Source organism: Pleurodeles waltl, chromosome 7 (genome assembly GCF_031143425.1).
Source record: "Pleurodeles waltl isolate 20211129_DDA chromosome 7, aPleWal1.hap1.20221129, whole genome shotgun sequence".
Lineage (NCBI taxonomy): Eukaryota > Metazoa > Chordata > Amphibia > Caudata > Salamandridae > Pleurodeles > Pleurodeles waltl.
In genome coordinates this window covers 558,486,506-558,500,143 of record NC_090446.1, presented here as the reverse complement: position 1 = coordinate 558,500,143, position 13,638 = coordinate 558,486,506, and the positions used below count along the sequence as shown (strand labels likewise).

General features: G+C 46.5%; 1 protein-coding gene across 1 annotated transcript in view; it reads right to left on the bottom strand.

Moving 5' to 3' along the window:
• Window positions 1–657: 657 nt before the first annotated feature.
• Window positions 658–13,638, bottom strand: part of LOC138304339 (myelin-oligodendrocyte glycoprotein-like) — a 153,450-nt gene continuing 140,469 nt past the window's right edge. Inside the window, exon 10 of the mRNA XM_069244304.1 lies at window positions 658–6,676. Within this exon, the coding sequence (XP_069100405.1) occupies window positions 6,186–6,676 (491 nt within the window). The 3' untranslated portion in view covers window positions 658–6,185. The remainder of the gene's footprint in view (window positions 6,677–13,638) is intronic.

Sequence of the window (13,638 nt, the reverse complement as noted above, 5' to 3'; positions counted from 1 at the left end):
CCACCCTAAATAGAGCAGCCAGTGTAATGTCCTTCCTCTGACAGCCCCTACTTTGTCCTGCCGTCAGAGCAAGCATTTCATCAACTGCGCCAGCAGGGGCTCTGTCAGTGAAATACTTAAGGTTTACTTGCATCTAAATTAGGAGGATGGCTGAGGATTTGATGGGCAGGGTACTCCGTCGCGATTACAACAGAATACACAAAATTCTAACTCGGGCCCAAATAGCAATCACCTCGAGGGAAAATACAAAAATCAGATGATTTGGGACAAATCTCACCAAAGAAACAGACCGTTTCTTGATGAAAGCTGATATGCATGCCCTCATTCTAGTTAATTCCACTCCATGTATAAGGACAGCTACATGGTCACAGCAATATACCAAGTGCATTCCATGCACAACACCAAATTACTGTGCATAAAGGACACACTTCAATTCAACCCTCTTCCAAATAAGCACCCCCCTCAGGTCACCATACAACACGTCTGCTAATGCACGTCAGGACCGCATCAGTGCTCTGAAATGCCATATTAATGGGATAATCATATAATATATACAATACAGCAAAAGAAGAACAATGTATATAACTCTAAGAAACATATTTCTGTTGTTCAAATAAATGTGTATCATTTGGCAAAATAAAGTTGACACACTCCATATCCTTGCAGATTTTCTTTTATTGACATGTCCAATTATTGTGATACATTTTATTACTTTTGCAATTGTCCTCGTCTGCATTTGTACAGTGAAGGTGGTTGAAAACGTTGTTACAAATCTAACAAAACTAATTTTCTAGCACTCAGTTTTTTATTCTCTCTTCTGTGACAATCCAGTTACAGTTTCAGAGATTTATTTTGTCCTATACAATTGCTTAGAGTGCCAGGCATCTATCCACACCTTGTTAATTATCACTGTACTGAATATTGGTACTCAAAATACTTTTCAACAATATCAGCATAAGCATTAACACTATTCATTGGCACTGATTACTGTAAAATATAGTCATCAGAGCACAAAACCATATGCATACACTTATCGTAAGGTAGACAAAGAAGCCAGTGATTCCCTCTGTAAGGACGAACTTGGGAAATTGTGAAACAATGAAATGATTTGGCATAGCGTGGATGCTTTTAGGATAACATGTCTGTATTTAATCAGCTCGAAAGGTGTGATAAGGAAGTAAAGGCAGTCGTGAAAAACAGATTGAGATTTCAATGGGAACCGCTGTCACTGTTGAGAACCCCACCAACGCCAGTCATTACCTGCGAGCTGGCGAGGCTATACGGAAAGTTGTAAAGTAACTATGTTGTTGAGTGTGTGGCTGGTGCTGTAGTTGCCCTGTCAGGGCTCTCAAGGATCTCTAGCCAGGTACCTATTGCAACTTAGAAAGGAGGTAAGGTGATGGAAAGGGCTCAGTGTGTAAGTGTGTAAGTGTGTGCTCTGTCTCCTGTGCAGTGGGCTCTTGGCGTTTGAGTAACTGTCGCAACAGGTTTAGTTTCAGCTCTTTCAGGCCAGCGCGCCAGTGCAGGTGGCTGATGAGTGACTAAAGGGTCCCTGGGCCTTTCTTTCTTCTCCTGCTTCTATGTGTTTTGGTGATCGTAGTAGCAGCAGGGCGGAGGGAACACTTCTGTTTGTTGATGGCACAAATGGGAGGTCCTCATCATAACCAACTCAATCACCACACCTGCACTACAACACTGATCTAGGCCAGTGGTTAGGTGTAGGTTGCGATGGTTTCCTCAGGCTACCTCAACACCGAAATCATCAACCAATCTGGGATTTTGCTGGGCATCTCATTGTAGGAAGACACACACACCTGTTCGCTTTCCCTGTCCTCAAGCTGAGCGGTTCCGTGAAACTTCTGCAGCACCGGGGAGGAAACAACAATTCGTACAGGCCTTACTGCATCTCTGAGGAACCGGGAGGCGGACTGTAGCCTGCCCTGGGAAGTGAATCACAGGGCCTTGCAAGAACAGTGGAGGCGTCACTGTTGGGTCCTCGGGGCGCTGCAGTACCCTCAAATTCACAGTACAAGAGCGCTGTGATTGGTGATTTACACTTTGGAGTCTTAACTCGCGTTCTTAGCACCTCTTATCTATTATTAGCCTGCCACCACTGTGAAAGAGCCTAAGAATGCCATGGAAACCTGCTCGTTCGTAGGGGTGTAAGACCCTCTCAGACTCTTCCCAGCCAGCAAAGCACTGCTCTGGCCCTTGGTCCTAAAGCTTCAGCATTGAAGCTTGCCTCTTTTTTTTTGTCGCGCCTTTTGATCCTAATAGATGTTTTCACTGTTTTGTACCCTTGACTTGGCTGGGTGAAAGCATTTCATGAAAGAGGCAAAACCAACACTGTAGGAAGTTGGCTCTGTATATACTATTTCAAAGTAAGAAATAGTGTGCACAGAGTCCAAGGGTTCCCCTTAGAGGTAAGATAGTGGCAAAATTAGATAATTCCAATGCTCTATTTTGTGGTAGTGTGGTCGAGCAGTAGGCTTATCAGAGGGTAGTGTCAAGCATTTGTTGCACACACACAGGCAGTAAATGAGGAACACACACTCAAAGACTTACTCCAGGCCAATAGGTTTTTATATAGAAAAATATATTTTCTTAGTTTATTTTAAGAACCACAGGTTCAAGATTTGAAGTAAACACATAAAATGCAAGGTACTTCACACAGGTAAGTAAGGAACTTTGAATGAAAGCAATATCATATAGAGTCTTTGTTAAAATGGCAATAAGCTATTTTAAAAGTGGACACTGCAAAAATCAACAGTTCCTGGGGGAGGTAAGTAAAGGTTCGTTTGTGAGGTAAGTAAGACACTTACAAGTCTCAGTTCCTGGGCATGGGCAGCCCACCGTTGGCGGTTCAAGGCAACCCCAAAGCTACCACACCAGCAGCTCAGGGCCGGTCAGGTGCAGAGGTCAAAGAGGTGCCCAAAACACATAGGCGCCTATGGAGAACAGGGGTGCTCCGGTTCCAGTCTGCCAGCAGGTAAGTACCCGCGTCCTCGGGGGGCAGACCAGGGGGGTTTTGTAGAGCACTGCGGGGGGGGACACAAGTAGGCACACAAAACACACCCTCAGAGGCACAGGGTTGGCAGGGTGCAGTGTGCAAAGCAGGCGTCGGTATCAGATAGAAAACAATGGAGGGACCCGGGGTTCACTCTAGCGGAGCAGGCAGGCACAGGGGGGGCTTCTCAGACAGCCACCACCTGGGCTAGGCAGAGAGTCGTCTGGGGGTCACTCCTGCACTGAGGTTCGGTTCCTTCAGGTCCTGGGGGCTGCGGGTGTAGTGATGGTTCCAGGCGTCGGGCCCCTTGTTACAGGCAGTCGCGGTCAGGGGGAGCCTCTGGATTTTCTCTGCAGGTGTCGCTGTGAGGGATCAGGGGGGTCAACTCGGGCTACTCATGGGCTCGCAGTCACCGGGGAGTCCTCCCTGTGGTGTTTGTTCTCTGGATCTCGAGCCGGGGGCGTTGAATGCAGAGTGTGAAGTCTCACGCTTCCAGCGGGAAACTTGGGTTCTTTAAAAGTTGCTTCTTTGTTGCAAAGAAGTTGCTGATGTTGAGCAGATCCGCTGCTCACAGGAGTTTCTTGGTCCTTTAGTCCAGGGTAGTCGTCTGAGGCTTCAGAGGTCGCTGGTCCCTGCCGGATGCGTCGCTGGTTGCAGGTTTTCCAATCAGGAGACAGGCCGGTAGGGCTGGGGCCAAAGCAGTTGTCGTCTTCCGTCTTCTCTGCAGGCTTGTAGGTCAGCAGTCCTTCTTGTTTCTTCAGGTTGCAGGAATCCGATTTCCTGGGATCTGGGGTGCCCCTAAATACTAAATTTAGGGGTGTGTTTAGGTCTGGGAGGGCAGTGGCCAATGACTACTGTCCTGGAGAGTGGCTACACCCTCTTTGTGCCTCCTCCCTGTGGGGAGGGGGGGCACATCCCTAATCCTTTCGGGGGAATCCTCCAAAACTAAGATGGGGGATTTCTAAAGGCAGGGGTCACCTCGGCTCAGGACACCTTAGGGGCTGCCCTGACTGGTGGGTGACTCCTCCTTGTTTTTGTCATTATCTCCTCCAGCCTTGCCGCAAAAAGTGGGGGCAGTGGCTGGAGAGGCAGGCATCCCCACTAGCTGGGATGCCCTAGGGCGCTGTAACAAAAGGGGTGAGCCTTTGAGGCTCACCGCCAGGTGTTACAGTTCCTGCAGGGGGAGGCGAGAAGCACCTCCACCCAGTACAGGCTTTGTTCCTGGCCACAGAGTGACAAAGGCACTCTCTCCATGTGGCCAGCAACATGTCTGGTGTGTGGCAGGCTGGCAGAAACTCGTCAGCCTACACTAGTAGTCGGGTTGGTATTCAGGGGGCATCTCTAAGATGCCCTCTGGGTGTATGTTACAATAAATTGCATACTGGCATCAGTGTGCATTTATTGTGCTGAGACGTTTGATACCAAACTTCCCAGATTTCAATGTAGCCATTATGGAACTGTGGAGTTTGTGTTTGACAAACTCCCAGACCATATACTCATATGGCTACCCTGCACTTACAATGTTTAAGGTTTTGCTTAGACACTGTAGGGGCATAGTGCTCATGCACATATGCCCTCACCTGTGGTATAGAGGACCCTGCCTTACAGCTGTAAGGCCTGCTAGAGGGGTGATTTACCTATGTCACAGGCAGTGTGAGGTTGGCATGGCACTCTGAGGGGAGTGCCATGTTAACTTAGTCTTTTTCTCCCCACCAGCACACACAAGCAGTGAGGCAGTGTGCATGTGCTGAGTGAGGGGTCCCCAGGGTGGCATAAGACATGCTGCAGCCCTTAGAGACCTTCCCTGGCATCAGGGCCCTTGGTACCAGGGGTACCAGTTACAAGGGACTTATGTGAGTGCCAGGGCTGTGCCAGTTGTGGAAGCAAAGGTACAGTTTAGGGAAAGAACACTGGTGCTGGGGCCTGGTTAGCAGGGTCCCAGCACACATTTTCAATCAAACCTTAGCATCAGCAAAGGCAAAAAGTTAGGGGGTAACCATGCCAAGGAGACATTTCCTTACAAACACCCCACCTTTAAAAAAAAAAAAAGATATTTGCGTTTTAAGTTTGCGTTCTCCTGTTCTTAGAGAGTATTAGTCAGCAGTCAGCACAACCACAGAAGTGGAGTGATGCTGACGCGCATCCGGTAACCAGCAAACCTGCCCTGTCTCAACCCAAGAAGGGAAGAGAGTAGGGAACCTTCTTAGGGTCGTAGTCATGGAATACTGTTACATAGTATGTGAGCCACAAGAAAGATGGCCTGGCAGAAGCAACATGGTCCCTTCATTCTGATAGATGCCAAATTATTATTTTTAATGATTACTTTTCGTTTATTTGAAATTTGGAAAGATATGAACAATTAGTATTTAGAGAGCAGAAGTAAGAGATTCGATATAACCTCTTTTTGTAACATAGGTAATTTGCATATCAAACAACCAGTACAATTAAAGCACAACCAGCTAATTAACTCTCATTCTAAATGTATAGATCCCAGCTTAAAAGGAAGCGTTGCTTGAAATAGTGCACTATGCTTTCCCACACTTATTTTATTTTTTGCTACCAATATTGGTCTGTAGTCACCCTTTTTCATATGATTCTACACCTCCGCTGCCAACGTAAACAAACAAAAGCTTTCTAAAGCAAATTGATTGTTTTTAGTATTTTAAGAATGTAATTTTACTCTGTTTACGGATCAGTAAATAAAGAGATATGACAAATGTGTGCACTGTGGGAAGGATGACGTTTGTGAACAGTGACAGAAACATGTCGACCGAGGCACAAGAGTGTGTACAGGATCAGAAGTGTATGTCTGCACTGCTAGAAGGAAGTGCTTGCTTTTAAAATGCAGCCATTTTATTAACACGGACACTGGTTTGATGTAAGAACCTTCAGTACATATGGACATTGGGATGTAGGCACAACTTCAGAGTTTAAAGGCACAGCCCCTGGATACAGTAGAAGAGAAAGGACAGTTATAAGCGAACTCTGAGAGTACCGAACTGCTGAGGCGAGTGTGAAATCACATGCAGCAGCCACGACTGCGCCCTACCCAGTGGAACTCAAAGGTAGTTTAAAAATACAGCTAAGTTAAGCAAATTTGCATAGACAAAAATCTCAATTTTATCACATACTAACAGCTGAAAAGAAAAGGGGTAAGGGAAGATGCTGCATAGCCCCCTCAATCAATTGGGGGGGTCCACAGTTTTATTTCTGCTGCAGAAAAAATACAAAATAAAGGAAATATTTTCTCATCAGTGACAAAGAAAGACCAGATACGGTCCATAGTCTCAGCATTGTAAATGTGCAACTGTTTTGCCTGGCTATCGAGAAACAGGCCAATCCGTCGGGGCCGGGGTGTCATGGAGGGATCGGGGTTTTCCACCATGTAGATGGCCCAGAATTTCCTTTCTGGGTCCATCATGCGGTCCCACTTTGGATCCACAGATGCGGGAACAGCTCCCACTGACCACTCGCCTACATCCCCCATATCAGCCTCCCAAGCAACATTATGCCACTGATATCCTTCTGATCCCAGAACGCATGGGTGGTTGGAGAACCTCTTTGGACTGTCAGTCACGTTCCGCGGAGTTTCTGAAAATCTCACACTTTTCTGATCTTCGGAGACAATGAGCTGAGGATGAGCTGTGTCAGGGTCCAGCATCACGCTAGCTAAAGGGTGGATAGAGAGAAGCCCGGGCAACAGAACATAGATTCATATTAACAAGCTGTTTACAAATCAGCAAACACCATAGACATGGCCCTCTTTTAGGACATACATTACTTAATAAATATCCAGCAAAAGTAAGTGTGATATTTAAAACATGTGTTTAGGACCCAGTAGAAATAAACATTTCAAATCCTAAGCCACCAAAGTCTCTTCAGATCTGCATACATAGATATCATCAAAGTGAATCACAAAACAGATATAGGTTTGCACATAAGATCTTTTTTAGAGTTGTTGTTCCTCATTAGATAGAGAGGCACTGCACTGCCGAAGGAAACTGACTCCTTCTACCTGCAGTGCAGTACCACCATCACACTGAGGGCCTCATTTAAAAGGGCATTGCGCCAACGGAACGTCACTTTTTCCGACGGTCCGGTGGCGCAATAACCTGCTCCATATTTGCAAAGCAGTGTAAAGCCACTTTTTGTAGCTTAACACAGCCTTGTAAATACGGCCCCTTTACATGCATCACTTTGCGTGAAAGGAGCATACAATGGGTGTTGCAATGAGCGGTGCAAAATTTGCTACACTGTGCCATTTCTTTGTAAATGAGGGCCCTAAGTCTGGGTGAAAAATAGAATATTCTGCCCCACGTTGAGTGAGAAGGAGAGAGCAGGAGATCACCATCTCTGCAGAGATATGGCTCTCTCCTCCCCTTTCCCTAGTGCTGGTACTGATTTCAGCTGCCATGCACCACGCACACACCTTTGCGCCTTAGTGCAAGGGTGTGTGCCAGGGTCTGGCATAGGTTTTGTACTGGAAGGGTACCCTTCCTGTACAAAATACTAGGCCTAGACAACTTCTAAAACTTTTCATACTTTGTATGTGTGCTGCACAGTGCCGCACACATGCAAAGTAGGAAAAGAAAGAAGAAATTACAACATTTCTTCTTTTAACGCCTGGTTTTAAAAGGCGTTAATTTTTCACACAAAACCCTGTCTCACATTTTTGGTACACAGGATTTTGCATAAAAAAGGGTGGGTGGTTGCATGGGAATGCCCATGTAATGGCCCCTTGACACAAAGTAATGCAAAGCAGCGCCTCACGCTACTTTGCGTTACTTTTCATTATTTTCCAGGGCAAAACAAATTTTGCGCTGGAAAGTAAATAATAAAAAATACATTTTGTACTTGTTTCCATTACTTTCATGATGCAAAGCCAGTGCAAATTTTTGGTAAATCTGCCCCTGGGTGTTTTCAAACCTTTACTACTAGCATTGTTCATAGAAATGCACTCTGTCCCCTTCCTTCACCCGCAGCCTAATCCCCTACTTCACATCAAGCGAGGTAAGAAAGGCTGAATACATATTAAGGCCCAGATTTAAAAGAAAATGACTGAGCGCGATGCTGCACCACATTTGGCAGCGCCAAGTTCCGTCATTTTCACAACGCAGGGATGCGCTGTATTTAATAGAATGCTTTCATTTTTCCTTGTTTTTTGCTCTTTCTATGTGTGCTGCACAAGAGCAAATCGCCATTTCAGATTGTTTTTGTGCAGGAAGTTGTCCCTTCCCGATCAAAAACAATCTCCCCCGCAGTGCAGCCATTCTTGCACCATCAACACAGCCACCCTTGCGCCATGGTGCAAGGGTGGCTGCGTTGGCCACAGCAGCAAATTTAGCGCCATCACAGGGGGAAACACAGGGGTGGGGTGTATGCTAATAAATGCGGCGCATCCCTGCATTTTGAAAATGACAGTACGAGATGCTGCCAGATGTGGCGCAGCGCATGCAAACCATAATTTTCTATTAAATCTGGCTCATATAGTTTTAGCTGTGCAGTCACTTGACAAACTTTCATAATCTTCACAGGGGCTCCCGAAGAAGCCACATGTGGAGAAGAGGCAAAATAATACCTACATAAATGTATTTAATTATTTCTTAGGACCTTTTATAAAGTACTGCTTTCCATTAATTAAGAACTCTTGAGGAGTTCTGAAAACGACTCAGCAGATGAAAGGCTGGGGAGGGCAGAGTGAGACAAAGGAACAAGGATGTCCAAAATTCTTCAGTCAAAAGGCATCTTCCAAATTGCGTTTACTGAGTCTGATCAGTTTGGTTTTGAAAGGTTTTCTGAATTAGACGTAGTTGGGTTCAGAGTTTAGGATTGCCCCGAGGGCAATTCAGAGTCTAGAATGTTGTACCAGTGCTATGTTTGTAAAATACGTGCTGGTGTCAAAAGCGCTAGAAAATGCCAGATTGCTTATAGCAAGGCTGCGTAGCTCTGAATCCACCTCAGGCCTCTTTAATTCATTGCCAGGCATCTCCTGCCCCATTATCTCTCTCATACAGGTTTCTGCTTCTCCTCTGGTTACGGATTCTCTGTGTTTCTCTTCCTCCGTCATTTCATTTTCCCTCTGATGGTCTGTGGAAATGTCTGACGTGGAGAAATAAGTGCAGGTCCCCAACAATGTGCCAGTACTTGCCCCCCCACAGGAAACCACCGCCTCAAATTAAGCACTGCATTGTACACCCAGTAAATTGCCACCATGATGATCTGATATTGAGAGAAGGTCTTCTGCTGGGATTTATTAAGGTGCTAGTTTCTGCAGCTTGAAAAAGGCTTATGCCCCTGTATACTTTATGGATGGAGCACCAGACATGGAATTGAGGGGCATATTTAAGAGCCCCTAGCACCATCTACCGACACATTAGCGCCATTTTTTTTACGCTAATGTTTTGTTACATGGCCAATGTCCCCACGCCATATTTACAAAGTGGTGCAATGCATGCATTACGGCGCCTTGTAACCCTTTGCGCTACATTATGCCTCTGCCAGGCATACTGTATGCAAAGGAGACATTCCCATGTTGGGGGGGGGCTAAAAAAATGGCACAAAGAAATCTAAGAGATTTCCTTGCGTCATTTATTTCAGCACTTTTAACCAGAGCAGGCATCAAAAGGGGGTATGCCATTGAATACTAAGGGCCCCTATGTGCTCTGCAGGAGTTCAATAAAAATTACGCTATTGCCCCCTACCCTGCGCCATGGTGCGACGTATCTTAGATATGGCGTACACCTGGTGGTGGAGGCGCTGAGGGACACAAGGAAAGTGGCGCTGCACCCATCTGCCCCCTCATACTAGAATTAATGGAAGCCAGTGGAGTGCTTTGAGGGCAGGTCTGATCTGGTACTTCTTATGGAGGTTAAACACACGCAGGCTTCCTGGTTGTAACGTGTTTGGAGCTTGGTAATACGTTTTTGAGGAGGCCAGATGAGATATTATATAGTATTGCATGTCACATGAGGGCTTCCTTCCTCTGACCTCTGTGGTCAGATTAGAGCAGAGGATGATTTTTCAAATCATGAAGAGCTGCATATCCATGCCACTGCACTGACGTGGAGGAAAGGAGAGGTCAGCATCAAACTGAATCACAGGGTTACTTTATTTTAGAAAGAGAGGAGGGTGAGTTTCAAGGTTTAGTCAAAGGATGGGGAAGCTCATGAGAGCTCATTCAACCAGAGCAACAAGTGGTCCTGAAAAGAGGTGATTTTATTTGGCTTCTCTGGGACCCTTAGCTGGAGGGAGTGGATTTGTGTGTCATCACTGTATATTCTGAAGAACTCCGGGTACTGCTTAATATAGGAAAGTGCCCCTTTTGATATGGTCACCCCCACTTTTTGTCCGCTAACTGATGCAATTTTGTCTGAAAATGCACTGGGTACCTGCTAACCTGGTTCCCAGTGCTAGATCTCTTCACATAAAACCATGCAATTGTTCCCCGATCGACAATACCTCTGGCCCACCCTGTAAGTCCCTAGTAAATGGTACCCCTGGTACCTAGGGCATGTGTACCAAAGAGGGTCCCAAAGGGTTGCAGAATGTATTATGCCACCCTCAGGGACCCCTCACCTGGCACATGCAGACTGCCATTGCAGGCTGCGTGTCTTTGTGCAGCTAAAAAGTGAAAACACAACATGCCCTATTTCCTAACACTGTGTGCAATATATGTAAGTCACCCCTACAGCAGGCCTTCCAGCCTTAAGATAGGGTGCATTATATTACATGTGAGGGCATACCTGTAAGACAAGGTATGCCCCAGCTATGTCTTTGTCAATTCTTAGAGATGGCGAGTGAACAGGGAAGGCATTTTAATTACATGTGCTGGACACTGGTCAACACAAGTTACCCAGCTACATGATATCTTCACGGAAAATAGGGATGCTTGGTATCAAACATCTTGTATTAATAAACCCTCACTGATACCCGTGATGAATTTATTAATACCTGCATCCACTGTGCAGAATGACTAGTTTTACCCAGCCTGCCACCAACAGACATGCTTCTGATTCCCCAAGGGTGACAGTCTTTCCTCTTGGGCCGGTCAGGAACAAAGCCTGCTCTGGGAGAGGTGTTTACACACCCCATCCAACAGGATGATCTGCAGATTTGCATTCAAAGGCAGGGGCGTTCATAGAAGCCAACCGCTCTTGGTATGCAGATCTGTCTTTCCTCAAAGGAGAATGCTGACCCCCCACCCCAGACCCCATTTGGCATGGGGACAGGCTTGAAATTTAGGGGCGTATTTATACTCTGTTTGCGCTGAAATAGAGTCTTTTTTTTTACGCCCTTTCAGCCCAAACTTAACTCCATATTTGTATTTTGACACTAGACCCGTCTAGTGTCAAAATATTGGAGTTAAAGACATTTTTGCCTGTGGAAAACTACCTTGCGTCAATGAGATGCAAGGTAGGCGGTCCTGGGCAAAAAATGAATCTAAGGCCCAAGTGCCTTATTTATCCTCCCATGCAAAAATGGTGCACGGGAGGGAGGCGGCCCACAAGCTTAGCGCCTTTATTTAACTCCTAAGTCAGGGCAGACGTTAGGGGACCTGTGGGCCTTTTTCCATGGTCAGAGACCGTAGAAAGAGCCCACAGGTGCCCTTCCCTAGCCCCAGGGACACCCCCACCCACACCAGAGGGACAGCAGAGGATGGGGGACCCCATCCCAGGTAAGTATAGCTAAGTAGAAGTAAGTAAAACTTTTTTTTCTGTAGTGTCATAGGGGGGTGGCTAACTTGGGCCTCCATACATGGTACTGGGCCCAATGGGCATGGCCATTGGGGTGGTGGGCATAACTCCTATCTTAACTTAGACAGGAGTCATGTCCATGGGGTTTTAACGTCAGAAAATGATGCTAGACTGGTTAAAGGCATTATTTATGCCTCTGCCAATACTAGGGTCATCCATTGAAGCTAAACCCCCTGTTACTTCTATGCCTCCCCCACCCGGCTAGCGTCCTTTTTTTATGATGCTAGCCGACCTTACAGCCGGCTACCGTTATCCCATAAATATGACACCCAGCTTGCATCTTGGGATGGCGCTAGCCAGCGGTATACTTTTTTACACTAAACTGCGTTAGCCCAGTTTAGCATCAAAAAGTATAAACCAGGGCCTTAGTATTCAGGAAAGTATGTTCAACCCTCAGGTCAATCCCACCCCTACGGTGAGCGGCGTGATGTGGACACAACATTTAGAAATCTGCCATCTTGGTGTTGGCAAAATTAGGAACTCTGTGACAGGGTTATGCCCACTTCCAACTGGAAGTGGTCTTTTAGAGGGTGTAGTGACCTCAAGTGTAAGTAGCCCATTGGCTACCACTCTACACTGGCCTAAATGACCCTAAATTCAGTATTAAGGGGAGCCCCTGGCACCAGGAAACCAGATTGCTGCTGATCTACGAAGAAGGACACTCAAGAGCTACAAAAGCAAAGACTGAGGAAGAAGCACCCCAACCTGGACCCAGTCCTGCCGGCCTGTTTATGGCTCTCCTCGAATGGACCAAAGTTGTCTTGTCCTGCAGCTGTTGTGTCTCCAAAAGCCTGGGAGGACTGCATGCCTTCAACAAAGATCCAGGAACTCCTAAGGAGAATTGATGCTGCTTCCCTGCATCTTGCAGGCACCCCAAGAGAACTGCGAGGACTCCAGACCACTGTAAACCTGACACCTGAAAGCAACACTGCACCCATGCCACCTAGCCTGAGTTGAAGTGGACCAACAGTGCCAGCATTGTTACCGGCCCTCCAGAGACAAAGCCCACCTTGGACTTACACTCTGTGGACTCACCGATGCCGCCTAAAACCTCTGCCTGCAGGCCTCTCAACCATGAGTGCTCCTGGTGGAGAAAACCTGATGCCTCAAGATACCTCTACACCCGTCGCCCCTGGCCCATGGAGAAGAGGACCTGAGGTGTCCCCATGTCCCCAAGCATCTCAAGGTTTGAACCCACTTGTTGGTTCACTTGACTGGACTCCCATTTCAACCCTGCAGCCTCTTTCCAACCGGACAGATCCCCAGTGACTAACATTGGGCACCAATGCCATACTACACCTCTGCACCCGGCTGCCCCAGTGCCATCCAGTGACCTGTTGGTGTGTCAGTGGTCCTTGCCCAATACTCTCCTCAAGTCCAGGAGATTGGTCCCATACTTCGCTGTACTTGTTTTTCCTCCATAGGATAATATTGTGACGTCTGAAAAATGCACTGTCGACTTTTCAAACCTGCAAGTATTTTTCTTGCAAACCGTACTTACCTGATTGTATTGATTCTGGTACCCAAATATATATATAAAGATACTTGTTATTTTTGTAAATTGGCGTGGATCTCCTTATCGAGTTGTATGTCTCATTTATTGACTGTGTATTTGCAGATGTCTAACACTCCTCTCTGATAAGCCTATGGCTGTTTGACCACACTACCCGCTGAAAGAGCAACTTGGGATTGCTAGAGCAAGCCCCGGGCCACTAGTAAGGGAACCCCTGGACTCTTTGCACAATATATCTCATTAAGAGCCAGCTTCCTACACTGAGGGTCTTAGGCCATGAGGCATAATAAGATATTAAACAGAAGGAATGAGAAGGTCAATCTTTGACAAATTAGCTGTGATTGATGAGGAATGAGAAATGATTG